Source organism: Dunckerocampus dactyliophorus, chromosome 1 (genome assembly GCF_027744805.1).
Source record: "Dunckerocampus dactyliophorus isolate RoL2022-P2 chromosome 1, RoL_Ddac_1.1, whole genome shotgun sequence".
Lineage (NCBI taxonomy): Eukaryota > Metazoa > Chordata > Actinopteri > Syngnathiformes > Syngnathidae > Dunckerocampus > Dunckerocampus dactyliophorus.
The window spans coordinates 10,993,751-11,020,342 of NC_072819.1; the positions used below are offsets into that span (position 1 = coordinate 10,993,751).

Genomic DNA, 26,592 nt, shown 5'->3' on the forward strand with positions numbered 1-26,592 from the left:
TATGTCGTTTGTACTGTACTGTAGTAAACTGCGATCTGAACATTTACACATGAATGAAAATGTCTTCATAGAATTTATAAAGACAGGGAATCATGTGACGTCATATCCTGTCAACGTACCCGAAGATAGAAAAAATAAGATGTCTCACTCATGGTCTTTTACCACAAATTTGTGAGGCCATGCGAACAGTCACAACTTTCTTAAATATGTCCAATTCAATGCAAAATTAGAATTGTTAGCACTGTTTTGATTTTTTTATTTAGGGTATCAAAAGTTTGAGATAGTATTTTTGCGGCATGTTTTCGCAGTAAAAGTCAATCGGTCGCTATGGCTACGGCCGCGGGGAAGCAGTCTCCCCCCCGTGGTGACATTTTCGACTGTCAGAGTGAGTCCTCCTGTCTGCACATCCTCTCTTTGACTGCCTCGGCCACAAGGTGGGGCGCAAAGTCTGGAGCTAGTGAAACTATTGTTTTGTCTCGCTTCGCGGTGTATGGCGGATACGTTTATAAACAAGCGAAACAAGTACTAGCAGGTGAGTCTGATGACCTATTCGTTACGGTTTCGGTAGGCTCGGTGTTTTTTCGCTGTGTCGAGAAGCCAATAACGTCGTTTTAACTTTGTTCCTCCTGAGGTCGAGAAAGCTCGAGCTGGGCTTGTCATGTGAGCGTGACTCACTACAGCCAACCATGTACCTCGGGGGCGTGTCGTACACTTACATTCATCCAATCAGAATCGGGGTTTGGTTTGAAGGCGGCAACATAGAAGAGCTATTTGGTGTCTTGTAGGAACTAGTTTGTTTGTTGACTGTCAACTTGATTCACAGGGGAAGCTGCTGCACTTTGGCCAGACTTTGCATTCTTTTTCCTCTTTGAAAAAAGCCAGCTGGACAGCAAATTATTCTGTGTTTGCTTTTAAACACAGTTTAAGTTGTTCAAAGTTTCCCTCCATTATTCGCTACGGCTAGACAGCATTACTGGCTAAGTTCTGAAGGCTACATTCAAGACGATGTGGTGTTCTTTCTTGTTTATAAGGTTTCACAATTTCAAACAAAGTAATTCATTTCCAAAATATAATACTCAGGCATTAAAGAAAAAAAAAGAAAATCGAAAAAATACTGCTTAGGAGTGCATAATAGTAAAATAATGTGTATTTCTTTTTCAACTGTAAATTAGAAATTTCACAGATCACAGCAATAATTATATTTTTTCTAAAAGAAACTATTATAAATAATTATCAATTCTGTGAGTTTTGGTCAGCTGTGGAAATAAGCCTTACACATGCCTACTATGCTGTGCAAACTTTTTTATCGTAACTATTTGAAATGCTTTTTAGCACTGCGCTAAACTGTCTTCGTAATGTTCTAATTTAGACCATATTTAATTTTATTTTTTTAAATACTTCATGGGCCAATAAAAAAGGAGCTGCGGGCCAGAAATGGCCCCTGCGCCGCACTATGGACAACCTTGATCTATATACATCCATGTATTTGTTTGTACAAGCCAACTATTCTACTCTTGCACAAGAAAGGGTGAACATTTGGCAAAACATGCACCAGTACTATGTTGCATGTGGAAATATTTTTGTGACAAATACACCATATGATGGCGCTCTTATTAAACTCCAAAGTTTGATATCCTAAAATTGCCTTGAAATTTCTCACACAGCTCAATGCGCTTTACAGAACACCCACTGCAACTTTAGGGACGTTTGGTACACATTCAGTAGGGATGAGATGGATCGATCTATACTCGGTATCATCTTGGGACCGGTGCCGACCTAGGGACTACTATTTGACTAATGGTTATAAAACTCTATGTAGATGGTAGAAGCTCCTCCATGACCTCATCTATTCTGGTCTGTAATGGCCTTTACTGGTCTTTGATGGTTTCTAATCTTTATTGATTTCTGCAGGTCTTCAGTGGGAGTTCTGAGCTGCTGGACTTTTGCAGTCATGGCCTCTAGCAAAAACAAGAACCAGACATCTCTGGCGCTCCACAAAGTGATCATGGTGGGCAGCGGAGGTGTGGGCAAGTCCGCCCTCACGCTACAGTTCATGTATGACGAGGTGAGTTTGCATGACTCAGCCAGTGTCCACCCGAACACAAATCATGTAGCTACAGGATGTGATGCGTCGAGTGTTGCTGAGTGGACCAGAAGGTCGCAGTTGCTTGGAGGTTGTGAACAAAAAGCTTGCATCGTACAATACACCTTGCTATCTGTTTGAATCCACACATAAAAAATATGACACAATTTAATTTTGTGCAGCTGTGGATGTTAGGGGTGCAACAATACTAGGGGTGTAACGATTAGTTTAAATAACGATTTGATTCATATCACGATTCGTGGTTGCCGATATGATTCAAGGAAGATATTGCTTCATTTAGAACGATACGATCCCAAATGATTCAGTAACTTTAAATCGATTCAGTAACTTTTTAGCCAAAAATTCAACAAGTGTGACTGTGAAATAAATAGCTGGATACGGTACGGTGCAGGCGAAGTTTCCTAGATTCCTGTTGTTTTTTGGAAGGGAATCCGGTATGAATAATTAATAATGCTGGCATAAATAAGGATAAATTATAAATGAGTATAAAAAATGAGTTAAAAATGCAATACAAAATCAAGATGAACAGAGGGTGGTTTGCCATGATTAATTATTTGCTTTAAATAGTGAAATCCAAACCTGCACTTTGCGCCCAATGAGGGACATTATTACATTAATTCATTACATTAATTCCTCAGCAAAGGAATGTGGTATGGTATCTTCAATTAGGTGTTGCAAGTTTTTCACCAGTACAGGCAGATGGAAGCAGGGTTTTTTGGGGGGCTGATCAGAGCAGCCATTTGACAGAACGGTGCAGCAACTAGCAAGAATACACTGTTTTGGAGCGCACATATGTTAGGAATGTTATAAAATTTAGAAATGTGTAAAATCTATTTATATTTATATATATCTATTTATATCCTACATACCTCTTATCTTGTCCTGAAGCTCCGATCCATGAGTTTGAAAGGCTTAAAGTTGGACTTAACTTTTCTGTATACGAATGAAAATACACTCGATATCATATGAAAAAAATTGCATTTTTAAGGAGATACCCGTGGACTCTCCTAATTGAGCGCACATGCACAGTGTTAGATTTTTGCATCGCTAAAATACAGGGATTGTATTTGTAACATTCCTACATATGTGTTTTGTAGGGGTGTTTCTTGAAGTGCTCGGTTCGGTTAATTTTTGTTACAAAAAAGGTGCTTTTATTTAAAAAAATGCAAACAGAAATTTTTTATATAAATAAAAGCGACCCATTTGGTGATATTTCAAATAAATTAAACTGAGTTTTTTAATAGAAACATAATAATAAAGTAAACTATTGTATTTAAACAATTGTTTAAACATTGTGGCGAAATGTAATGGACAGTTATAGTTAAATAGCTCTCTGTTGCACATGAAGTCCAACCATCCATGATAAGTGAAGTAGCAGATACATGTGATAGCTCGTTGACGACACCACCCTTGTTTATTAACTTTATTGAGCCATTGTAATGCCTGGTACAACTAAAGGTACATTTGTTTGGACAAATATAATGATGATAACAAATATAGCTTATAAGAGTTGAATTTAAGAGCTGATATCTAGCAACTTCCATGGTTTTCTTGATAACCAAAATCACTTAAGTTCTTACATGAAAAATGTAACTCTTATGAGCTATTTGTTGTCATTGTTATATTTGACCAAACAAAGGTACCTTTAGTTGTATCAGGCATTAAAATGAACAAGAAACCGAAGAAACAAGGGTGGTCTAATTATTTTTTCCATGACTGTACTTGTGCTCTCAACAACTGAATATGGACGTAATCTCATGGCTATAAAAACTCCCAATACGATGTGTTACTGCTTTGGCCCGGTCAGAGTTGCTTGCTAGGGTTTGTTTATATGCTGAAGTTATCGGTGTTTGCACTAAACTGGTTTTCTTTCTGGTAGATGGCTTTCTTTACACTGTTCTCTTTACTTGTCTTGCTGCTGTAACAAGTAAATTTCCCCGCTGTGGGATAAATAAAGTACATACAATAGATGTAACATTAACTGCCGGATGATGCCGCTTTAAGTGCGCTAACATGTTATACCCGAATTATACAGCATATTATATATTGTTATATATCAGCATACCTGATATCCGTGGGACAATGTCAACGCACAACTTTGGATTCATCCACTTGCCTTTGTCCATCCGTAATATTAATAGGGAAGCCAAAGTGTTCCCAAACAGGAGACCGTAGTGAGATTGGAGTGGGATTGGGTCTTCCATCTCATTTGCATTTGTCACACCTGCGAGCTACTCGCGTTCCTCCCCCTCAGTCATTAGTGTCTGACACTCAGAGTGCGGAAACCTGCCAAGTACTTTAGGTCCGTGTGAAGTGCTTAGATCACTCTAGTAATAAATGAGAAAAATAGCATAAAATGTAACCGAAACGGTACACAAGTGGACAGAACCGAACATGCAGAAACGAAATGGTTCAATACATCCATGTGAACCGTTACACCCCTAGTGTTTTGACCTGGACACATCACTAAGCGTCACTGTTACTGGACCATAAACTGCCATCCTTAGGCATACAAAATGTTCTTACTTTGCACATTGTCCCCATAAATGTCACTTAAAAGGAGTTTCAAATAAGGCCAGATGAGTTAAATATGAATACTGAATAAAGTGAATGAATTGACCAAAAGAAGAAGAAGAAGCGAATCAACTGTATTTCACAAGTCAACTACAACTCCCATGAGTACCTCATACCCGGAAGACAATGGCGTCTCTGTAATGTTTAACGTCTTATCATTGAAAGTGGTAAAAAAAAAAAAACACACATCCATAGATGTGGATGCAGCCACAAATGTGGATGCATAAAGCCTGCCGTGCCTAAATTCAGTGCTTCATTTGCTAGTATTGATTCAATCGATTGATTACCTTTTAAACGATGTTAGATCGATATATATGTCGCCTTGATGAAAATGGAGAACCCAGATCGATGTAGTTAAATCATAGGAATATAAATGGATGCACTGATGTAGGGAATTAATTGTTACAGAAAATGTGCAGTCGTTTCGATACTTTAGTGTCATGGTTCAATATTTTTTTATACAAAATATACACTTTCATGCCTTTTTAACTTGTATTTTATGAAAATGATCAGCATTTGTTTTAACTCAAAAGCACAGTTTTGAAATTAAATGTGTCTGGTGCAGCTATACCTGCCTCATTTTCTGCTATGCATAATTAGAAGTTAGAACCATATACTGTATAGCAAAAACAGCACCTTGTAAAATTAATCATAAATAAATACAAAATAACTAATTTTCAAGAAGATAATGTTATTTAATTACAAATAATTAATGAATAGGTCTGTTCATAGATTCAATAGTATTTCAGTCAAACTATGTAGTTTTATTTATTTCCACAATTCTTGTACACATCTAATTTGCTATTAAACATTACAATTATAAAATAAACGAAAACAGTTAATGAAATGACAGTACAGCCGAAGTCAAGGCAACACATTTACTCAAAACTTTACTCAAAAGATTTGTTCAATTCATCATAAAATAATAACAATAACAAGTAAGTGTAGAAAAACACATTTTTGTATTGGAGTTCAGGGCGCGCATGGTGCAAATTAGGTTTTTTTTTAAGGTTTTGCATGGAACATTCCATTACATATGCAACGAGGCCTTTTATTGTATCTACAGTATATGCATCTTTGGATTTGATGTCAGTTGACTGATGTCATGTGATGTTTCTGACTTGGTGGTATCAAATAGAGACCATTATATTGAATGGTTTGAGACATATACATAGACCTGTCACGCTAACAAATTTTGCTGGTGGATAAATTATTATCGATAATGGATAACATTGGGTTTTTAAGACTATTGTTTTCATAAATTTTTCATTGTCATGTCACATTTGAACCACTAGATGGTACTGAAGTATAGTGTATCTGTGAGTCACAGAAGTTGCCTTTACTCTTTATTTTGCAAGCAGAGTAACAACACAGCTCACAGGGAACTTCTCAACCTCAATGAAATCGTGGGAGGTCAGCACTTCACTTACCAGCTAAAACATCACACAGCAACGCAATATGTGGATAACAACAGACAAGACACTACCAACGAATAATGAAGAACAATACCCAACAACTATGTGAGCCCTAAGCATGTAATTAGCAGCCATTTACAAAAACAGTACAGCAAAGCATGCTGGGAAACAGGAAGTGCTCCTGGCGATGCTATGCTATATAGGCTGTCCCTGTTTAAAAAAAACACTCCAATAAAACCTACACACACACGCAGTTATGTAGTGTATTATTAAACTAATGTAGGGAGTCATATTTGAGCTGGACCACAGCTGAGTGGCGGAGTAAAGTGCAATTTTGCTGATTGTCCTTCAACACGGCTTCTTTCACTGAGTTATACAGTTCAAGAATTGCTGTTTGTGACATGTGCATGTACGTTCTCCCCGGCAATTCCTACTGTCTGTCAAACATTTCTAACGTTTCCCAAAATGTTGGCTTTTGAACTGTACTGAAAGTTTGCATTTCTTTTGCATTGTAGCGACACTGTGACGGCGCACCATTTGCGCTGTTTCGTTTCATATTTATGCCGCCCATCAAAAGCCTCAGTAAGCGTTGACTGTCGGGACGAAGGCTCTGCTGCACACTGGAACTGTGGCATTCGGCTTAGAAATCGCTTTTGTGCCTTCATTTATATTAGCGTTTTCTTGCTAAATTGCGAACTGCTAGCACTCTGTGTATCCACTCACGACGTAGCCCCCGCCTCCACGTACCGGGACATAGAGGCTGAATAGCTGACAGGAGGTTCACTCTCTCTGTTCATTCCACTATACTGTAGAACCAATGCTCACAGACACATGCAGAGTGAACCCTCTTGTCATCCAGCCTGTGTGGTACAGCGAGCCGAGGAAATGGAACAGGCATGCGCATAATGCACATGTCAATTTATCGAGGCGTCAAAGTTATCAACCTTGTTTTTTTCCATTGTTCGATTAATGAATTAATCGATTTATCGATTACCGTGACAGGCCTACATATACATGTAATGTTGCACCTTTAGTGGCAGTGCGTGCATGTTCTGTATAACATACACAGGCCATTAACTAAAACATTCATTTTGTTTTCCGGGGCACTTTGCAAGCACTTTAGAAATAACAGTTAAAGTTATGTGTTTGTGTTAGCTAGGGGTGTCTCGATCAGATATTGATATTGGATATCGGTCCGATATCAGCCAAAAAAACAGTATTGGATTATATCGGCCTGCATTTAAAATCTCCAATGTTGGCACTCCAATACAAGCAGTCCATTCCAGACTCGGCACCAGCACTTCTATCCAGCAGCATCCCTCCTATCCAGTATGCAGAACTTACGTGATCACAACAACAGCGTGTGTTAGCTTGTTTATCAAGGAGTAGGAGTGATGTCAGCCATGTGGCTGTGTTTTTTGTTAAAGTCCGAAAAAGACGTTGCAGCTGAGTGAAAAATTTGTCATGCACAAGTTTCCCGCAGTGGGACAGAACCGGGGGAGGTTAGTACGACCAACCTCACTGCACATTTGAAAAAGGATTTTCTCAAGACCATGGCTGAAAGGCCTGAAACATCCACCGCTGTTTGACACATTTGCAGAGCATGAGAAACTCCCATTGGACGGCAAAAAGTCATTAGCTATCATAAGAAAGCACCAGCCCCTGTCGGTGGTGAGTAATGTCGGGTTTAAACGCTTCATTGAGCACATTATGCCTATTGTTGATAAAACTATACACCAGATGCCTCAAGAGGTAAATGGGTCAGTTTTCCTCATACCGTCTGTTGCTGACTATTATTCTATGTTTGAGTAATGTCACTTTAGCAAACTTTTCTAACATTCCACGCTACTAAACAAGTAATAAAAGTATGTATGATCTAGCTGATATCGGATCGACGTCGGTACTGGACAATACTCAAGGCTGCAATATCGGATCAAAAGTGAAAAAGTTGTATGAGGACACCCCTAGTGTTAGCGCTCAGTCGTTACATAGAATGGTAGTTCGTTGTTGTTACGATCCCATCTACTGGACAGAGTTGTAATGACAATCCATTCATTCACATCACAATAATGTGAATGTGAGCGAGGGTGAGACAAGTATCTGTGCCGTTTCAATTTTTGCGGCGGCCCACCATGCATGTTATAAGTTGTGCGTGCACAACTTATGCGTGACTGCACAAAATTCAATTCAGCACCCGTAAGTCAGTAATTTCATGTCTGTTGTTTACTAAGGCATACAAAAAAACCTATCTTTTAAGAACCTTTATCCCAGCCGTTGTTTTCCAAAAGCTCAATCAAGGAAGGACAAAAACCTACTTTTGTGTGCAGATGAAAAAATGTGTTTTTAAAATATCCATGTTGGTGTGGACATGCACTCAGTTTCTTAGCAGACTCTGTTGCGTTTCCTGTCACTTGATGGCTTCTTTGTTCGTAGTTTGTGGAAGATTATGAACCCACCAAGGCAGACAGCTACAGGAAGAAGGTGGTCCTGGATGGCGAGGATGTTCAAATCGACATCCTGGACACGGCGGGGCAGGAGGACTATGCTGCTATCAGAGACAACTACTTCCGCAGTGGGGAGGGCTTCCTACTGGTGTTCTCCATCACAGAGCAAGAGTCATTCGCTGCCACATCAGAGTTTAGGTGTGTGCTTTCTGGCCATGTTGTCAGCTTTAGAGCAATCCGCTGTATTTAAGAGTGTTTGCTGTCTGATGTCCTTCAGGGAGCAGATTTTGCGTGTGAAGGAAGAGGATGCCATTCCCATGCTGCTGGTTGGCAACAAGTCGGACTTGGAGGACAGGCGAAAGGTTTCTGTGGAGGAGGCGGCAGTGAAAGTGAGTGAGTGGGGTGTTCAGTACGTGGAGACTTCTGCCAAGACCAGAGCCAATGTGGATAAGGTACACACATGCACTGGGGGAACTAGACCTGAAGTTGAGCATCCTCTCTGACACCGATAATCCTGTGTTTCTCTCAGGTCTTCTTTGACCTTATGCGTGAGGTGCGCAAGAAGAAAATGTCTGAGAGCAAAGACAAAAATGGGCCAAGCGGGAAGAAGAAGAAAAGGCGCTGCTGCATACTTTAACCTGGGAATACGTTAAGAACACACTGCTGCAGACACCTGACAATCACATTGCCACCAGATGAATTGGACTTTCTGTATTTGTTGTAAACGCCGCTTTAATTAGTGCCACAAGCGGGTCGGCACTCGGATGTCCAACAGCCACTTCAGGTCCTCGGTAGCCTGAGTAGTTAATCTCACAGGAAGTCATCTGTTCTTCAATCAGAACGCAGCTCACAACTCTGGTCACGACTCCATGGCATCTGAAACTGCCAAGTTCCCGATGTTACTGACCGTTTTTCATCATTAACTTTCACACTCTCATCCCGCTCCAATGCTTACCCTCTGAACATTAAGAAAGATCACGTCTGAATAAGTGTGCCCACTACAGACATTATCACACAAACGTTATTTGATAATAAACAACCTCACTTGTGTTTTTTGAAACATTTGACGTCATCTTTCAGCTGTGATACATTTGTTGTCCGCCAGATGGTGCTGTAAAACTTCCTCTCAACGAACAGTCAACTGTTCAAAAGTGTTCAGTTAGTATCTGGGGTCAGCTAAACTAAGTCAGTATCTGTTTGAAGTAATACATTGCTGGGGGTGGAGGGGCAACATGTTTCCTGAAAGATCAACAGTCTTTCAGCTGGTTAACTGGGAGACAAAAGCATCTTTCCTTTAAACTTGAGAGGGGGTGGGTGCCTGGGAGTACTGTATGTATGTGTCTACACTATGTATTTGTTGTATAAGCTTCTTACAGTAATACACCTGCTGCTGAGCCAGCAATACCTTCTCTCCTGGACAAGACCAGCTGACCTCAGTCCAGCCAGACTTTGAGTATAGACAGGAAGGATGCTGAGTGGAGACTTGGTGGCTTCATGGGAGGTGGCGCTCAGTGATGGCGTCTACAGGATTGAGTTTGATCATGGCACCACCACCGGGAGACGCATCGTTTATGTCAATGGACAGGTGAGTAACTCTATGGTCAGACACACTCCTTAAAATAAAAGGAACATTGCCTTATCACACTAATGGTATACTAGTATGTTAAGGTTGGGATTCATATTTACCTGCTGAGTTTAGTGTGTGGGTCTGTGCTGTGATTCAGATGGGATTTCTGGCTCTATTTTTTTATAAGTCAACCAGAGGTAGCTCGTTTTTATCAAGGGGAAAAAAATGACAGGTAGCAGTTATAAGATAATATTTGGATCAGAATAATTCAAATTCACACATCCCGCCAATATATACTCTATCGGTGGGTATAATTCTGAACTATTGATTTAAAATTTCATTTGCCTTGTGTTTCCATTGTAAACATTTCATAAGGTGGTGCCACATCCCCACAAATTCACCTTCAATACAATAAGTGGTTATTACTATTGACTTTTGAAATGGGAAAGCTCACACTGATTAAAATGTAAAGCAATGTCCTTTCAATATTACCACAAATGATAACAAATAAATCTCGTATTTTTGTACATGTTTTGCATAATACAGTCATGGCCAAAAGTTTTGAGGATGATACAAATGATACAACTATTCATTTTCACCAAGTCTGCTACATCGGTTTTTATGATGACAATTTGCATTTACTCTAGAATGTTATGAAGAGTCCCTCTTTGTCATGAAAATTAACTTAAATCCCCTCTACCCCCAAAAAACATTTTTACTGCATTTCAGCCCTGCCACAAAAGGACCAGCAGACATCATGCGAGTGATTCTCTGGTTAACATAGGTGAGAGTGTTGAAAGGACAAAGGCTGAAGATGATTCTGTCATCCTGATTGAGTGAGAATAACAGACTGGAAGCTTTACAAAGAGGGTGATGCTTGAAACCTTTGTTTTTCCTCTGTTAACCATGCTTACCTGCAAGTGAACATGTTTGTCATTGCTTAGCACAAAACGGGCTTCACAGGCAAGCGTATTGCTGCTAGTAGGATGGCACCTAAACCAACCATTTATCAGATCATTGAGAACTTCAAGTAGAGACAAAGTAAAGACAAACTTACATAAAAACTTACATAAATTTCAGTGTAAAATGAATGTAAACTTACTTGATATGTAGAGTTCCTGTGCAGCTTTTTTCTTTATATCTCTATATTCTTTTTAAAAAATGTCAAATAGCTCCAGGAAATCTGACACCGCAAGTACAGCATCCTGTCCTCTCATTGGTCGATTAATGCAACTCCTGCTGATTGGTCCTCGTCTGGACAACAGCGATGAAAAGTTGAAAATTTTTCAACTTCTTGGGATCGCGTCGCAAGCCAGTGTGTGCATGATGACACGCTCGAACACAAACTTTCACATGCACAAATTTTGCGCGTCGCTTGGCTGAACGGTGACACGCAATAATCGCCCTATTCCCACAGGTTCTATTGAAAATGAATGAAGTAGAGGCGATGTCGCCTCCTGTGTGTGGCACCCATAATTGCATCTAGACGAGAGAAAAGTGTACATGTAATACACAAGGCACAGCTACACGTGGCGCTGTAAACAGACACGCAGACGGGACTACAAGATACACCAAACTACAGAAGAAGAAGGAATGCATGCGCATAAGTCCGTCATCTTTCATTTCCACGGCTCATCTAGACTTACGACAAAGTGGAATTAGTTCTACAAGTCGTTGTGGAGAAAAAGACAACCAAATATGTCGACTGGGGTGAGTCATGTCCGTTGAAATATTCAGATGTTATGTTGGCTTGTCATCACAGCTCACGTCTGGTCACGTGACAGCGACAGGTCGGTGATGTCATAGTTTCTGAAAAGCATCGGTTCGGCTGTCAATACAAAAACGACAAGCTGGTGTTTTCAGATTTTCCCACTCTGGAAGCCGTTTTCAATACCATTTTCAGGGCACCCATAACACCGTTTTTGTGTGGATGACAGGCTAAAACGATGACCTGAAAACATTTCAGTGTGGACAGCTCCTGCGGTAAAACCATTTTCTCTTATCAATCTCCTTTCTGATTGTTTTGGGCAGCCTGAAAAAATCTTGTCCAGAAAAAAATAGGTGAGCGCTACCATCCGTCCGGAGTCATGCCAACAGTAAAGCATCCTGAAATGATTCATTGTCAGCCAAGGGAGTGGGCTCGCAGTTCACAGCCATTAACCAGGAATGGTACCAAAACAACCTCCGAAGGCAACTTCTCCCAACCATCCAAGAACAGTTTGTTGACCAACAATGCCTTTTCCAAAGGCAAAAGTGGTAACTAAGTGGCGCGGGAAACATCAATTGAGTTATGTTATTTTACAAATTCAAGACCTCAGGATGCCACTTTGGTTAAGACCGGCTTTGTATTCCATACCAAGTAAATACAAGGCCAACATTACTAAATACCGATCCTGATGTCAATACTTTATACTTGAATCTTTTCAAGATCATTGAATGATTTAGTGATTTAGCCTTTAATTTCTTGATCATGATTATATTCTACGGTGGCTGATATGCACCAGCGTCCAAAACCAGAAACAGGCAAAAACCATAAAACACATGTAGCTGGAAATGATGCAGTCACAAACGCTGCACGATCAAAAACAAATGCCAGAGAAAAATGCTGCAAATGCCAAAAACACACACACCCTTAAAGCAACTACTTGAAAGAAATTCTGCAACTTCACAGAACAAAACAGAAGTCAGCCAGGCTACCAGATGCCAGACCTGTCTTTAACGACATGTGTGGGTTGCCCAGAAAAAAGTTAACAGAATGAGAGGGTAAATTTTTCTTTAAGTCTTTGTTTAACACTCGTAAGCATTGGTTTCTCTATAACGGTGTAAAATATTACATCTTAAGTCTTTAAAGACAGATATCCTTGCTGGCCTGGCTAACTTTTGTTTTGTTCTGTAAAGTTGCAGCATTTGCAAATGATATCGACACTTTTGATACACCCCTAGTTGGTGGTAATGAAGATGTTGGGTGCATTTTATATGATACAGAACTGTTTTGTGGATGCTGTTAAAAATGTGATTTTGTGCACAGTCATCCTTATTCCACACACACTCACCTTTGGTCAGGTCTCTTCCCCAGACCTGAATCAAAATGAGCGCCTCAGCAGTATAATGTCTCTAACTAGTAAACCTACTTTGCATCAATGATGTACAGTATATGTCTTAACTCTATTATTTTTTAATTAATGTTTTACTAATAAATTATGACCGTTCTTGTCACCTCCATCATCTTCATCAATTAGGGATGTAAATCTCTTTGTGATATTCAATATACAGCTAGATACATGGGCTATAATACGATTCAAAAACAATATATTTTAAAAACAGAATGATTCAATACGATTAGATACTGTGTACAAACAATATGATTCGATTCAATATGATTAGATATGAGTCTGCAGTTACATTTGTTGATGTAGACAATAATCTTACATTATAAAATAAAGATGTCAATTGTACAAAAGTGGCATTCTTACAGTATTTCACATGTATAAAAGAGCACATCATCTCCCCAAGCATTGCTGTAAGGCAGGAGTCCACAACTGCCAGGCAAGAAGCTTTCAGTCAGTTATTAAAAAAACAAACACTAAAAATAAATACATTTTCAAAAGTCTAAATAACTCCAGCAAATTTGATGTAAATGTATTTCAATTTTGGAAGTATGCGCCATTGTTTTATTTTAGAAATAGTAGACAGTTAGAAATCACACAATTTTTGCGTTTTTAATTCCAGCTGCAACTTGTCCCCCTTGGTTCAACGGTCCTTGAACGCACCATCTAACTTTCTCCTACGCTGCACAGATAAGGCTACTATACTGTATTTTTACTGTTTTTCTTTCACCGCATAATTGCTCCCAAATATATATTTTGTGGGAATGCATAAAGGTAAGATTTGATGACGTTATTGAGTGCTAATGTGCATATTTGTTCGGTCCACAACCTGTAGTTCAGGGGTCACCAACGTGGTGCCTGTGGGCACCAGGTAGCCCCCCTTGACCACATGAGGTGCCCGCAAGCCTGCTTTTCATTCAGGTTTTCAGTTAATAATGAAAGAACAGTAGAAAGAAATGTATTCTGAAATACAAAATGTGAGTTGTGGACACCAGCATTTTGTTAATGTTCTGGTAAAACAAGCATATTCGCTTTGTTTGGGTTTAAAATAAGCTCTGAAAATAAATGTTACAAAAATGAGTAGCTCTTGGCCATTTTCATTTTGTAAAAGTAGCTCTCACAAGGAAAAACTTTGGTGACCCCTGCTGTAGTTAATTCACGCTAGCAAACACGTCAAATGGCATCGCATAATCTTCTCTTTGGAAAAACAAACTCCAGGCTTCTATTGGTGGATGGTGGGTCTGTATTTATTTTGTGCTTTTAATCTGATGCCGTCGCTGATGTCTTAGTTTTGCACAACACATAAATAAGATAAATTAGATCGCTATAGTCAGCTGGGATAGCCTTCAGCATACCTGCGACCTCAGTGACGATAAGCGGCATAGAAGATGGATGGGATGGATAGATCGCTATAATGTACAGGCTGCTACTATTTACATCCATTCTTGTCTTGAGTCATGCTAAGCTACACAGCATACGTGACAATCCTTTCGCTGACAGCCCAGCCTCTCATGTTATTTAAGAGACCGACTGTCAACCCGTTGCTGATCTTGCTGTACCCTCAGGGGCGGACCTACCATTAAGGCAAAGTAGGCAATTGCCTTAAGCCCCCAACCAGTAGGGGGGCCCCATCCAATACGGGCCAGGGCCACCACCGCCAGCAGCACCCTCAACTATATTCATGTGAGCACACGAAACAAACAAATAATAGGACAAAAAAGAAAGCCATCCGAAAGCTAAATTCATATTATCTGCCCCCCTCTCCCGCACACTACAATGGAATGTTCCATGATGACGAAAAACTGAGAAACCAGGAATTTACGTGGGCCCTCCATAGGTGGCGGTTATGTAAATTGGGTTGCCAACCGCTATTATACAGCGAAGAGGAAGAAGTCGTGAGTTTGTGAGAAGTGTGACGCTCCTTAGAATGAAGCAAACTTACCGGAGCAGTTGCAGAAGAGGCAACGGTGAGAGGACGACAAAAAATATATTGCCTCATTACCGAAGGTCTCAAGATTCTTTACGGTGTCTGTAGAAAAAAATGTAACTACTGCGGAGGTGGAGGTCCAGACACCAACACCTCATTTTTGTGTGAAGTCCAGTGAGAAGTTACAGCAACAACTTTATTTGTTGGATATTTCTGCAATGAAAAAACACAATGGGAGGAAATGGGGAGAAATCAATAGTTTGCAAAGATGACTTGTGTTTATGTCACACACCTTCTGTCTTTGAACACAAACTCTCCCTGTTTCTGTCTTTATCTCACACACATAAACATAAGTCACCTTTGCAAACTATTGATTTCTCCCCATTTCCATGTCTTCCTCCTGACACTTTATGACTGTTGCCATCTATTGTTTAGTAATCGCTTTTGTTACATTGTAATTGTTCATCTTCACCCTCAATACATACACACAGTCTCGCTCTATGAAACACAGACACACATATGTTGTGATGATGTCTGGGTTGTTTTTGTTCAAAAATAAATATCTGCTATTTTGACAAAGTCTGATTTTCTATCTGAAACTTTTATTTGTCTTATTCTGTTCACCCTGTATTAATTTAGTGCAATGTTGTATATTGGTAGGGGCCTTTGAGGCTGCCTTTCCTGCTTTTTTGTGTTAAAATAACATATGAAGAGGGCCCCTGGCTGTGTTCGCCTTAGGCCCCAAAATTGCTAAGTCCGCCACTGGGTACCTGGTGCATTTCTCTACAATCGATTAATCTAAGGATTTATGGCTGATTCTTATCGACCCAGGAGGCTGCTTGCCTATGCAGCCGTATCTCTCGCTTGTCAAATTGGATATCTGGTACTTTGTAGTTTAATCAGTCAAACAAGTGCTTTGGAATTTGTGACTCACAGCAACCCAAATCCTCTTCCTTGACAGGAAGTGGTCAGAAGAGATTGGATGTTCAAGCTTGTTGGGAAAGAAACCTTTAGCATTGGAGGCTCCCACACCAAAGCCACCATAAATATCCAGGCTATCAGCGGCTTGGCCTACGAGTACACGCTACAGGTGGATGGAAAGAGCCTGCAGACGTTTATGGACAACAAGGCCAAGAGCACCAAGACGTGGCTCCTCTGTGTGGATGGCGAGAACTGGCGAGTTGTGCTCGGTGCGCACGCTGATGAGATATTTTGCTCTGACATTCAAAACACTTACTTAAGTCTTTTTCCACCATGTAGTGCAGCAGCAATAATTGTAAAAACTTTCATGCCAGTTGTTGGCACCGTCTGTTGTAGGAGCCTACCATCTTTAGTGGTTCTGGGGCCTAAAGCGGCCACAGTTCCTTGATTGCTCATCATGTTACACATTAGCCAGACCCGGCTGTACCATTCTGAACCACACAGTAATTGAACTGTAGTGCTTGGTGGATTAGTAGTTATTTGTACATATATGAAGTGTATATCCTTGTTGATTGTCACTCATCGGTTTGGCTTGTACTCCACAGAGAAGGACACCATGGACGTGTGGTGCAATGGGCAAAAAACCAGCACCACGGTGAGAAAGCACCTTCCAAGAAGCTCAGATGTTCAGTGTAAGCCAAGGGTTTCCAAAGCAGGATCGGGTCGCTGCTCTTTGTTTTATTGGCCCTGTGGATATTCTAAAAATGAAATAATTTTATTATTAATGACATATATTATTAGGTATTGCTTGTCCCTTATAAAACAAAGCTTAGATGTGGATGTTTTCTTCAGATAGCTTAGCACACAGTGCCCTCCAGAAGTATTGGAAGAGTGAAGTCAATTTATTTATTTTTGCTGTAGACTGCAAACATTTGGGTTTGACATCAAAAGAGAAATTCGAGACCCGGGTATCAAGTAGTTACATCTGGATTGGATGTACAACTTAGAAGATAGTGCCTCATGTTTGAACCCACCCCATTTTCATGAGCAAAAGTATTGGAGCATGTGACTGACTGAGGTGTATTTTGTTGCCCAATGTGTCCGACTACATTACTTATTCAGTCAATGAATAGCACTGAATGACTACACTCAGTTTCAGATTGGTAGGATAGGTTTTGCCTGTGTAGACTGCATTTAGAGGTGAAAACAACATGAAAATCAGAGAGCTGTCTATGGGTGAAAAACAAGCAATTGTGAATCTGAGAGAAGATGGAAAATCTATCAGAACCATTGCAACAATGAGCCTCATTCACCAATAATCTGCTTAGGTTTTCTATTAAGATGTTCTTAATGGGTTCTTAAGAAAACTCTACATCAGATTCATTGTTTTCTTAAACCACAGAATTGTTCCCAGCTGTGTTCTTAAATTGCTGAATCCCATCTCCTCGTAAACTAAAAGCGTGTGCAAGGTGAGCCAAACTAACATGTAATTAGCATAGGTAACAGCCCATCAGCTCGTAAAAGGGAATGAGACTGCTGGGTCGTGAGCAGACGCAAATTTCAAAATGCCGAAAGCAAAAGGCAAATTAATTGGAGCGGAACAGGTGAAGAGAAAAAAAAACTTTGCCGTACATAGGTGGAGGTACTGCTGCAGGAAATCTGCCACTGGAAAAAGATTCTGTTCGGTAACCTTAGCGCAGGTTACACCAACAAAAAGCAGGCACGCAACAGAGGAGGTGAAAAAGAAATGGTTTGACTTGAAATCCGACGCCAAAAAAACATTGCAAAACTCAGGTGGGAGATGCAATGGACATCCCATGCCTGATCTCGGAAGCGGTGTTGGACAATCAGGAGAGGATAGCTGACACGCTCGACAAGATTGCCTCGTAACCATATCCAATACGCTTAAATAAATTAATGACAATTTAAAAAAATAAAAGATGTGCACTGAAACCGGTCTGTCCTCATTTTTGAAGTGATACACTTATTTTAAGAAATCACATTGTTATACTCAAATTGTAATAATGCAACTTTATTCACAAATGGGCAAAGAATTGCCCCCAAACCTGAACAGCGAGCCTGCAGTCTGGTCCCATCATTGCGTAAGGACGCACATCCTCATGGTGTAGTGGCTGAGAGGGAAGTGGCACACCACGCTTTATAGTGAAGTTGTACAGTAACTTGATTAATGTTGAGGTGTTGGTGTTTTTACCCAAAGAGGAATTAAATTATGGAACGGATTGAGTAAGGAACTCAAACAAAGTACAGAAATGAGCAAGTTCAAAAAACAATACAAGCAGTTGATGTTTACTAAATACAAGGCAGAAGAGTCTTGATCATCACAGTGATTGTTCTGTCATGTTCGTTTTTTAAGTTTTGTTTTTTTATTTATATTTACTTTATACAGTATATACATAATATATATATATATATATATATATATATATATATATATATATATATATATATATATAAAACATGACATGGAATGCAGGAAGTGAACAACAGATATTGTAATAGATGTGGAATAGACAGGGGGTAGGATTAAATAAGCTTTGATTCTTCCTACTCCTTTTGGACATGTGGAACTGTCAAAGAATGATTCATGAGATGTATTCCATTGTAACCTTCATGTTCAAATAAACTAAACCAAACCAAACCCATCAGAAGCTCTCTGGTTTTCATGTTGTTTTCACCTCGAAATGGAGTCGCCACAGGCAAAACATGTTCTACCCAATCTAAAACTGAGCGTAGACAGTGCTCTTTATTGATTAAATAAGTAATGCGGTAGGACACACCTGGGCTACAAAACAGATGTTACTCACAAGTTCCAATACTTATGCTTATGTAAAAAAATTGTTGGGTTCAAAGAAAAGGTACTTTCTTCTAAGTTGTGCATACGATCCAGATGTAAATACCTGGGAAAAAAAATGCAAATGTTGCTCTCGGGTCTCGTATTTGTCGTCTTTTGACGTCAAACCCAAATGTTTTCCCTCAGAAATAAAGAAATTGACCACACTCGTACAATACTTCTGGAGTGCACCTGCATTGGATTGCATTGCATGCACATGACAATAAAACTCTCTTGAATCTTGAATCTTGAATCTTGATTTGGTGGAAAGGGTTTAGACGACTTTGATGCTAATGTGATATGGGTTCTATCAACATCTACGATGGTAACAGTAGGCTGTGTCTTATATGCACAGGGAGAGTTCGTGGAAGATGGCACAGAGACACGCTTCATGCTAGGAGAACACGAATGTTGTATCAAGTCGACGAGCGGTGGGAGGAAGAAAAGCGGAATTGTTCACATTTTACTGCTGAATGGAGAACAAATACCAGCATGTACACAATAGACACTGAGGTATTTTGGTCCAACAGCTGCTTCATTTCCTCCTAATCTGAGCAGCAGCAACAGTGTACCGAGTCATTATACACAAATAATAAACACTATATCTGCAGGTGTGAATGGCAAATGTACATTACACAGTAAGTACTATACACATGCATGTGTTCATCCCTATCTAGTATTGTGGCACAATATCAGCGATATTTCAGGACAGTGACAAATGAGCTGATGACAAGTAGGCCTGCATGATTACACCATAAATAGCATACATATACAAATAGTGGCAGGCAGAAACAAACAGCTGTACAGTATTTGGAAATACATCATGCAAGAAGAAAGAGGTGAATTATGATACAATGTGTGTTTCATTGTTACATTTAATTTGACCAAATGCACTGATGGATATGTCTATAAGCAAGCATCTTTACTCATGAACATAGATTTAATACCACCTTACTGACTTTAGTTTAATAAAAAGGAGATATCCTGAAAACTTACAGTACAGTAAAAGGCTAGGTGATACTGCAAGTGTTTGTATTGCTCTGACACTAAATAAACACAGTACACAGCCAGTATTGCGAATACCCATACTGATACCAATACTTACTTGATTTTTTTAAGCTCATTGAACGATTTTGTGATTTTGCCTTTAATTTGTTGATCATGATAATCAGAATAAAACACCTGAAAAATAATTTTTACATGATATAAAACAATATGAGCTAATGTACCAACATTTACAAAATAATAGAATTATTCCCTTTTATTGAATTTGTTTGAACAAGATAATATCAAAAGTGCAAAACAACAGCACAAACGTAAAAACTACTACAGCTCTCAGTCAATCCTTTGGCTTTTTGCCCCGAAAAGCCTGAGATGCATTCTCTGTTGTTTGTGAGTACTATAACAATACATAATATCAAAAACGCAACAATATGAACAGCACAACAAAACCGCACAGATATTTGTGAAAAAAGTCATATCAGTCAACTGAACTGGAAATATTGACTCTATTATACTAGTATCGCTCTGATATCGATAATACGCTGAGTATCGATACTGTTGATATTAGAATCCCACCACTCTAACTCCATTGAGCATTTATAGCCCCCGTATGAGAGGGGGCGCTATTGAGCCATCAAGCAAACCTGCTTGAACAAGTAGAACAAACAGCAAAAATTGAAAAATCAGCAGTAATCTTACAAGAATAAGGTAAAACTATTAAGAGGAAAAAGTCGCAATCTAACGAGATTAAAAAAAAAAGAATTTCACAAAAATTAAGTAATTGTATGAAGGAAAAGTGATGTTATTTTTGGAGCATAAAATTGGAATTTTAAGAACAAATAAATTTTTTGGTAATATGAGAAACAAATAAAACAAAAAAAATAATTTTTGGAAATTTAGGTTGGGGGAAATGTTATAATATTAAGGGAATAAAGTCAAAATATTACGAGAATAAAGTCATAATATTACAAGAAGATTTACAAGAAGAAAGTTGAAATATTTGGAAAATTATCTAAAAAGCAACATAAGAAATTGAAAAAAAATACAGAAATTTCATGAGAATAAGGTAAAAATATTAAAAGAAAAAAGTCACAAATTTACTGGAATAAATTCCTAATATGTGAACAAATAATGCCATTTTAGTAGCATTTCCCCTATATCATACAGCTGAAGTGCAGGTTTTTCTTGAAAAATATAGCTTCTTAACATTTTACAAATTATCAAACTTTTGCATCCTTTCATTTTTCAATATGTGGCCATCGGTGGAAAAAGTTTGGACAGCCCTGAACTAGACTCTCCCGAGTAGACTCACATACCAGGTTTAGCCTCAGTGTTATGAGTGTGATGTAAAATAATGCCGCCAGGTGGCGCACTGTTAAATAGTCCCACCACCCCAAATACACTACTGGCCATCAACCCAGAAACGTGTAAGTTTTATTTTGAAAGCACAAGGTGGGAAGTTTAATGTGAAAGGCACTACGTCGGGAGGAAGCACATTGTGGGAATAACGCTTCTGTTTCGGCTGCTGTGTTGTGGCTCCAGTCTACCAGGGATGGACCTCAGCATACGGGAAGCGGCAACGGCCGAGCGCACGGAACAAAGCTGCCGAATCCACAACTTTTAAAGCGACTTTGGGAATTTGGGAAGCCATTGAACTCCCGACATCTAGGGACACAGCTCCCCGCAGCAGACAAAACAAGGGACAGGAACACCCGAACAGTACCGGTGTGAGACACCAGCCGTCCTCGGGCCAGATCATTTGATTCCGTCAATTTTTCGAGAGAATCATTGCCGGACACAGACGCGGTCCTTGGTTGTAGTCTGAAATTGACATAAAATTCTCGTATTTTCGTCCCTGGACAGGAAGGCATAGCGAGCTAGCTAGCAAGCTAGTTGCAGTTGGCTATCATACCCTGCTAGCGACAAGGCCGTTGTATCGCTGGAGCGTGGACAGTTATGACTGTACGTGGCTCTATCAGGTTCTGTTGAACAACATATACATCAACGCCACTGTCCTCATCCTCTTCTCGGGTTGTCCGGACATGGGGAAGCCGTGCTCAGGCTGCTGCACATCTGTCAGCCCACCAGAGTCGGGAGCAGTGAGACATCGGGGACCAGCTGCCCTCAGCGGCCAGTAGCAACGGGACTGGCCAGTGAGTTGGATCTAAATGATGATGATCTAAATCTAAATGATGATGATACAGTATATGTTTGTCTGGCGGTGAACATCTAATGTGTTCAGTTCTTCAGGAAACCGAAGAAGGTTCTTCTGAAGTTCCGCCGAGCAGCTAGAGCCCTTGAATCAGTTACGGCGATGAACTACCAGCAGCACCTCGCCAACTCGGCCGCCATCCGGGCCGAGATCCAGAGGTTCGAGTCCGTCCACCCCAACATCTACTCCATCTACGAGCTTTTGGAGCGGGTGGAGGAGCCGGTGCTTCAGAACCAGATCCGGGAGCACGTCATAGCTATTGAAGGTAGGACAGTAACAACTTTGGGAGTAAAACGTTATTGATGACGTATAAGAATGTTACTGATGAGTGTAGCTGGTCAGCACCAGAGACAAATATTCTTGGGGCGTTTTTGTAAACATTAGAATTAGTCTTTTTTTCAGATATGAACTCCACCTTGCAAGGGTGATACAGTTGAGTCCTATCAGCAGCCCACTACTAATTCATTTTGACCTCCACAGCTCGATTTGGCGCTACTTGTTAAGAATTCTTTACACCGATACTCTTATTTTGAATTGTGTGTGTGCCGTAATGCTATTCTCTTGGCCGCTTTCTATGGTGTATCGATGCATTGCTGGTGTAGCGTTGAGATATGCACAGTAACTATCCAGGGTGCAACATCATGTTGTTCCCCCATAGCTCATGTGTTGCTCACAGTCATGTCATGTCATGCAAGCTCTCAGATGAAGGAGTCACTGTCCAACCATGGAACTGTCATTTTAGGTAGCCTTTTTGCTGGTCAGATTTGCTTACTTGCACTTCAACATGAATGTCAGGCTGGATCGTGGTGACAGTAGCCAGTTTCAGGTAGAAATGAGTAGCGAAACCTCTCTGTATTGGAACATGTGTCAGAAAAGATGTTTGTTTGTTTCCCATCAGGATGTTTTGTACTGGATTGAAGGCATCCGTTATGTAATGCAGTGGCTGCAATCCCTGCACCTTTTGTCCGTAATGCTTTTCCAACCCCACCCCCATGCAGATTAGGGACAACTGCAGACATTCAGTTCCCTCAGTTAAGTGCTTGTATTTGCTGAGCATCATCATCATCCGGTGCCCTGCAGGCCCGCTTTCCGCATAAAGCCCAATGAGTACTCTGTGGAGGCTGAGAGGCGGAGTCTTGATGTGATGATTCTAATGGTCTTCAGTTAAATAGCAGCTGAAGCATGTTGACTGCATGTGAGCCATACCAAAGTCGTAAACATTTGCCATATGTGAGGATGAAAAGGTAATTGCCGGATTAACGTGTCAAATCTGGCTGACGCATGCTGGCTATGGACCATTCTGAGGTGTAAGGTAAATAAATAAAAAGTCATAAACAATTCAATTCCCTTGTGCGCAGCCCAAATAGTGCCTGCTCAGTCATCATGATGACATAGCAACAAGGCACATGCAACTGTCGTCCCCGGAATAAGTGGGGTCGTGAACCAGCGTGTAGCTCAACCCATAGGCCAAACTCAGGTCAGAGGTGACACTCTCTTGTTACCAGCTGATGGCCAGGGTGTGGGGATTAGTGACAAACACTACTTTTACTCTTGCGTTAATCCACGGGGAGACGCTTGTAGCGATGCATACTGTTGAGGCACCATCCTGTAGATCAACTGCAGCTTCTAGCCGCCACTCCAGAGCTGTAAACCTAGGAGAAACACTGATTTTGGTATGATTTTGTGTAAGTAAGCATGGCAGTTAGCATGCTGCTTCAGCACGCGTGACCACTCGCTGCTTTTTGTCGAGAGGAAAAGCACATCAAGATTGTAGCTGCTGATGTCCCACTTTGTCTAAGCTGTGTCGCCTCAGACACCCTGCTGAGCCTCCAAGTCTTTGTCTCTTGTGCCTTCTGTTCAGAAGGACCAAAAACACCCCCTCATCCCAAACGAGGTCTCAGACCAGACTGGGTCAAAGCTTGACTGACATAAATTTTACTTTTTCCAACTTGTGTTGTGTGACAATGAGCTATGTATGTCTTATCTCTATGAGGCCTACATAGACATGTGGAAGATCGCTTGTGAATGCGATACTTTTTCCTAAAAAAAAGTAAGGTGGAATCCTAATAATAGTACATCACATTTCTATAATGCTTTTCTAGGTCCTCAAAGACGGTGGACAATCAAGTAAAAAAGACTCAGGTCTAGGAGGTAAAGACGGTGTAAAGCTGTAAAAACGGGATCATAAGACAGCTAACAGGAAGCATCATAGGCAGAATTGACTGCAAGCTGGAGAAAGCCAGTCTAAAGAGGTGGGTTTTGAGAGATAAAATTGTCAGGAGATATTTTCCCTAATGCCCGCACGGGCAAATCCAAACAGTCCAAAAACATGTATGTAAGGTTGGTATGGCATGGTGTAGACATGCTTAAGGGGATCTATGCACGGGTCATCATTGTTGGCGCACAGTTGGCACTCCAAGTGCCTTGAATTTCCCCCAGCTACCTTAAGTCACATGCTTTTTTGATGACGTCGCCATTGCATTTTGTTCGATGCTCATTTATGTATACGTACCTTTCAGCTTGCTTCTGCACCTCAGCAACGCCACCTTGTTTTTATGGTTGGTGAAGTTGTGTGGTGTTGTCATTCCTGCCAGACATTGAAATTCATCTATCGATGTTGGTGACATCCACATCCTTTTGTGCTTTTGTTATTAGCTGAGGATGTGAGCATAGCTTAAGGTTAGTTATAAAAAAAAAACATTGTTATATTTGACATTTTCTGTATTTATTTTAAAAAGAATGGCCTACTTTATTTTAGCGGCTATTTTTAGATAAGATTTTTTTTAATGTGCATCTTGCATGAAGCTTTAAAATGTCAAAAAACATCCTCATGTTAAGTATTTATTTGAATAAAACAACTTGACACGCATATTTGCCTTTAATTTTGTCTAAACTCACTTTGTGGGAAAAATATAGGGATGTATATTGATACTCAACCTAAATATATCAGCATATGAGTTTTGGTCCATATCGCCCAACTCTACTTTGCGTGTTCTCCCCGTGCGTGCGTGGGTTTTCTCCAGGTACTCCGGTTACCTCCCACATTCCAAAAACATGCATGTTAGGTTAATTGGCAACTCTAATTGTCCATAGGTATGAATGTGAGTGTGAATGGTTGTTTGTCTATATGTGCCCTGCCATTGGCTAGCGACCAGTCCAGGGTGTACCCCGCCTCTCTCTCGCCCGAAGTCAGCTGGGATAGGCTCCAGTATGCCCCCGCGACCCTAATGAGGATGAAGCGGTATAGAAAATGGATGGATGGATGGATCTGTTGTTGGGGAAAGTACCAGAAATAGTAAGAAACTTTTGAATCAGTGTAGAGCTCTTTTTAGTCCGTCTGTCTTACAATATTTTCAGTCAAATCTGATCAGATCCATGTATTGTAGTCTGTTAAGCGAGACGCCATAATAGGGTTCTTAAAAAAACAAAACAAAACCTCTGCAAAGATTCCAAAACAAACACAAGTTATTACAACATGGGGGTTGTGTATAAAACAAAGAAAAGCATAATGAAACCCAGCACTTATTAAGATGAGCACTGATGCTGTGAAATCTTAACATGGAAGATGGACGCTCACAACTAACAACACCCTTCCGGCCGCCACAATAAAAGCGCTGCTCATTTCATCATGTCTGCACTGAACAAAATCAGAAAAGTAGCTTCCAACAACATAAAATTAAAAGCTAAAAGCAGACTTAGCACTGGTACAAGCCTGGATTGTTTTCCAGGGAGAAGATGATTACATCGTTGTTTGATGTGCAGGTGCCAGGCAGTGTGCTTAGCATTAATTAACTTGAGGTTATGCACCTATCGAACTCAACACGGACATAACGTCATCAAACCTCACCTTTTATGCATTCACACACAGCATCAACATTAGGAAACAATACAGTAATCCCTCGTTTATCGCGGTTAATTGGTTCCAGGCCCGACCACAATAAGTGAATTTCTGCAACGTACGATTCCTTCTTTATAAATGGAATATTTTCTTACTTATGGCATAGATAACCTGTTTATATTACATTTTTTAACATTATTAGAGACATCTAGACATAAAATAACAGTCATATAGTCACCTTTACGTTCATATTACCCAATATAGTAGATATAATTAGAGAAAATAAGCCATTTTAGACAGTTTACCTTGTAGGGGAGCAAAGTCGATGGAGGACAGGAAATGACATCGGGTTGAGTTTTAGCTTGTTATTGTAATAATTACCCATGTTATTATTATGGTTATAGTTATTATTATTATTATTAGGGGTGTAATGGTACACTAAAATGTAATTTTGGTTCAATTCAGTTTCTTGAAGTGCTCGATTTGTTTTTCTTCGGTACAAAAAAGGCGGAAAAAAATGACTTCAAATGCTTTTATTTAAAAAATTGCAAACAGAACTTTTAAAAAATAAATAAAAGCGACCCATTTGGGTGATATTTCAAATAAATTAGACGCTGCGTTTTTTAAAAT

General features: G+C 40.0%; 3 protein-coding genes across 7 annotated transcripts in view; all 3 read left to right on the forward strand.

Annotated features, from left to right (window-relative positions):
- Positions 1–391: 391 nt before the first annotated feature.
- On the forward strand, positions 392–9,587 carry LOC129186646 (ras-related protein O-RAL-like). The gene is made up of 5 exons (XM_054785102.1): positions 392–532; positions 1,912–2,065; positions 8,527–8,735; positions 8,815–8,989; positions 9,067–9,587. Exons 2-5 carry the CDS (start codon positions 1,952–1,954, stop codon positions 9,172–9,174), a joined length of 606 nt encoding a protein of 201 aa, XP_054641077.1. The 5' UTR covers positions 392–532; positions 1,912–1,951; the 3' UTR covers positions 9,175–9,587.
- A 145-nt stretch (positions 9,588–9,732) lies between these two features.
- Positions 9,733–20,831, forward strand: LOC129186652 (fas apoptotic inhibitory molecule 1-like). Of its 2 annotated transcripts, XM_054785126.1 has the most exons (4): positions 9,733–10,122; positions 16,100–16,328; positions 16,665–16,714; positions 19,266–20,831. In XM_054785126.1, exons 1-4 carry the CDS (start codon positions 10,006–10,008, stop codon positions 19,413–19,415), a joined length of 546 nt encoding a protein of 181 aa, XP_054641101.1. In that variant the 5' UTR covers positions 9,733–10,005; the 3' UTR covers positions 19,416–20,831. The 2 variants fall into 2 exon arrangements, with proteins under 2 accessions (XP_054641101.1, XP_054641091.1); XM_054785116.1 differs by lacking the exon at positions 19,266–20,831 and having other exon boundaries at positions 16,665–19,129.
- Positions 20,832–21,191: 360 nt separating this feature from the next.
- agap1 (ArfGAP with GTPase domain, ankyrin repeat and PH domain 1) overlaps positions 21,192–26,592 on the forward strand; it is a 111,568-nt gene continuing 106,167 nt past the window's right edge. The window contains exons 1-2 of one of the 4 annotated variants that reach the window (XM_054796039.1): positions 21,192–22,065; positions 22,155–22,389. In XM_054796039.1, the coding sequence (XP_054652014.1) occupies positions 22,227–22,389 (163 nt within the window). In that variant the 5' untranslated portion in view covers positions 21,192–22,065; positions 22,155–22,226. The remainder of the gene's footprint in view (positions 22,066–22,154; positions 22,390–26,592) is intronic. The other 3 variants (XM_054796030.1, XM_054796021.1, XM_054796047.1) reach the window with 3 other exon arrangements.

Bases quoted from the DNA above. Each gene is read 5' to 3' on its own strand.
- LOC129186646 (XM_054785102.1), top strand. From the start codon at position 1,952: ATGGCCTCTAGCAAAAACAAGAACCAGACATCTCTGGCGCTCCACAAA. The intron at 2,066-8,526 runs GTGAGTTTGCAT...CTTTGTTCGTAG, and splicing joins TACAGTTCATGTATGACGAG to TTTGTGGAAGATTATGAACC. The intron at 8,736-8,814 runs GTGTGTGCTTTC...GATGTCCTTCAG, and splicing joins GCTGCCACATCAGAGTTTAG to GGAGCAGATTTTGCGTGTGA.
- LOC129186652 (XM_054785116.1), top strand. From the start codon at position 10,006: ATGCTGAGTGGAGACTTGGTGGCTTCATGGGAGGTGGCGCTCAGTGAT. The intron at 10,123-16,099 runs GTGAGTAACTCT...CTTCCTTGACAG, and splicing joins TCGTTTATGTCAATGGACAG to GAAGTGGTCAGAAGAGATTG. The intron at 16,329-16,664 runs GTGCGCACGCTG...TGTACTCCACAG, and splicing joins GAACTGGCGAGTTGTGCTCG to AGAAGGACACCATGGACGTG.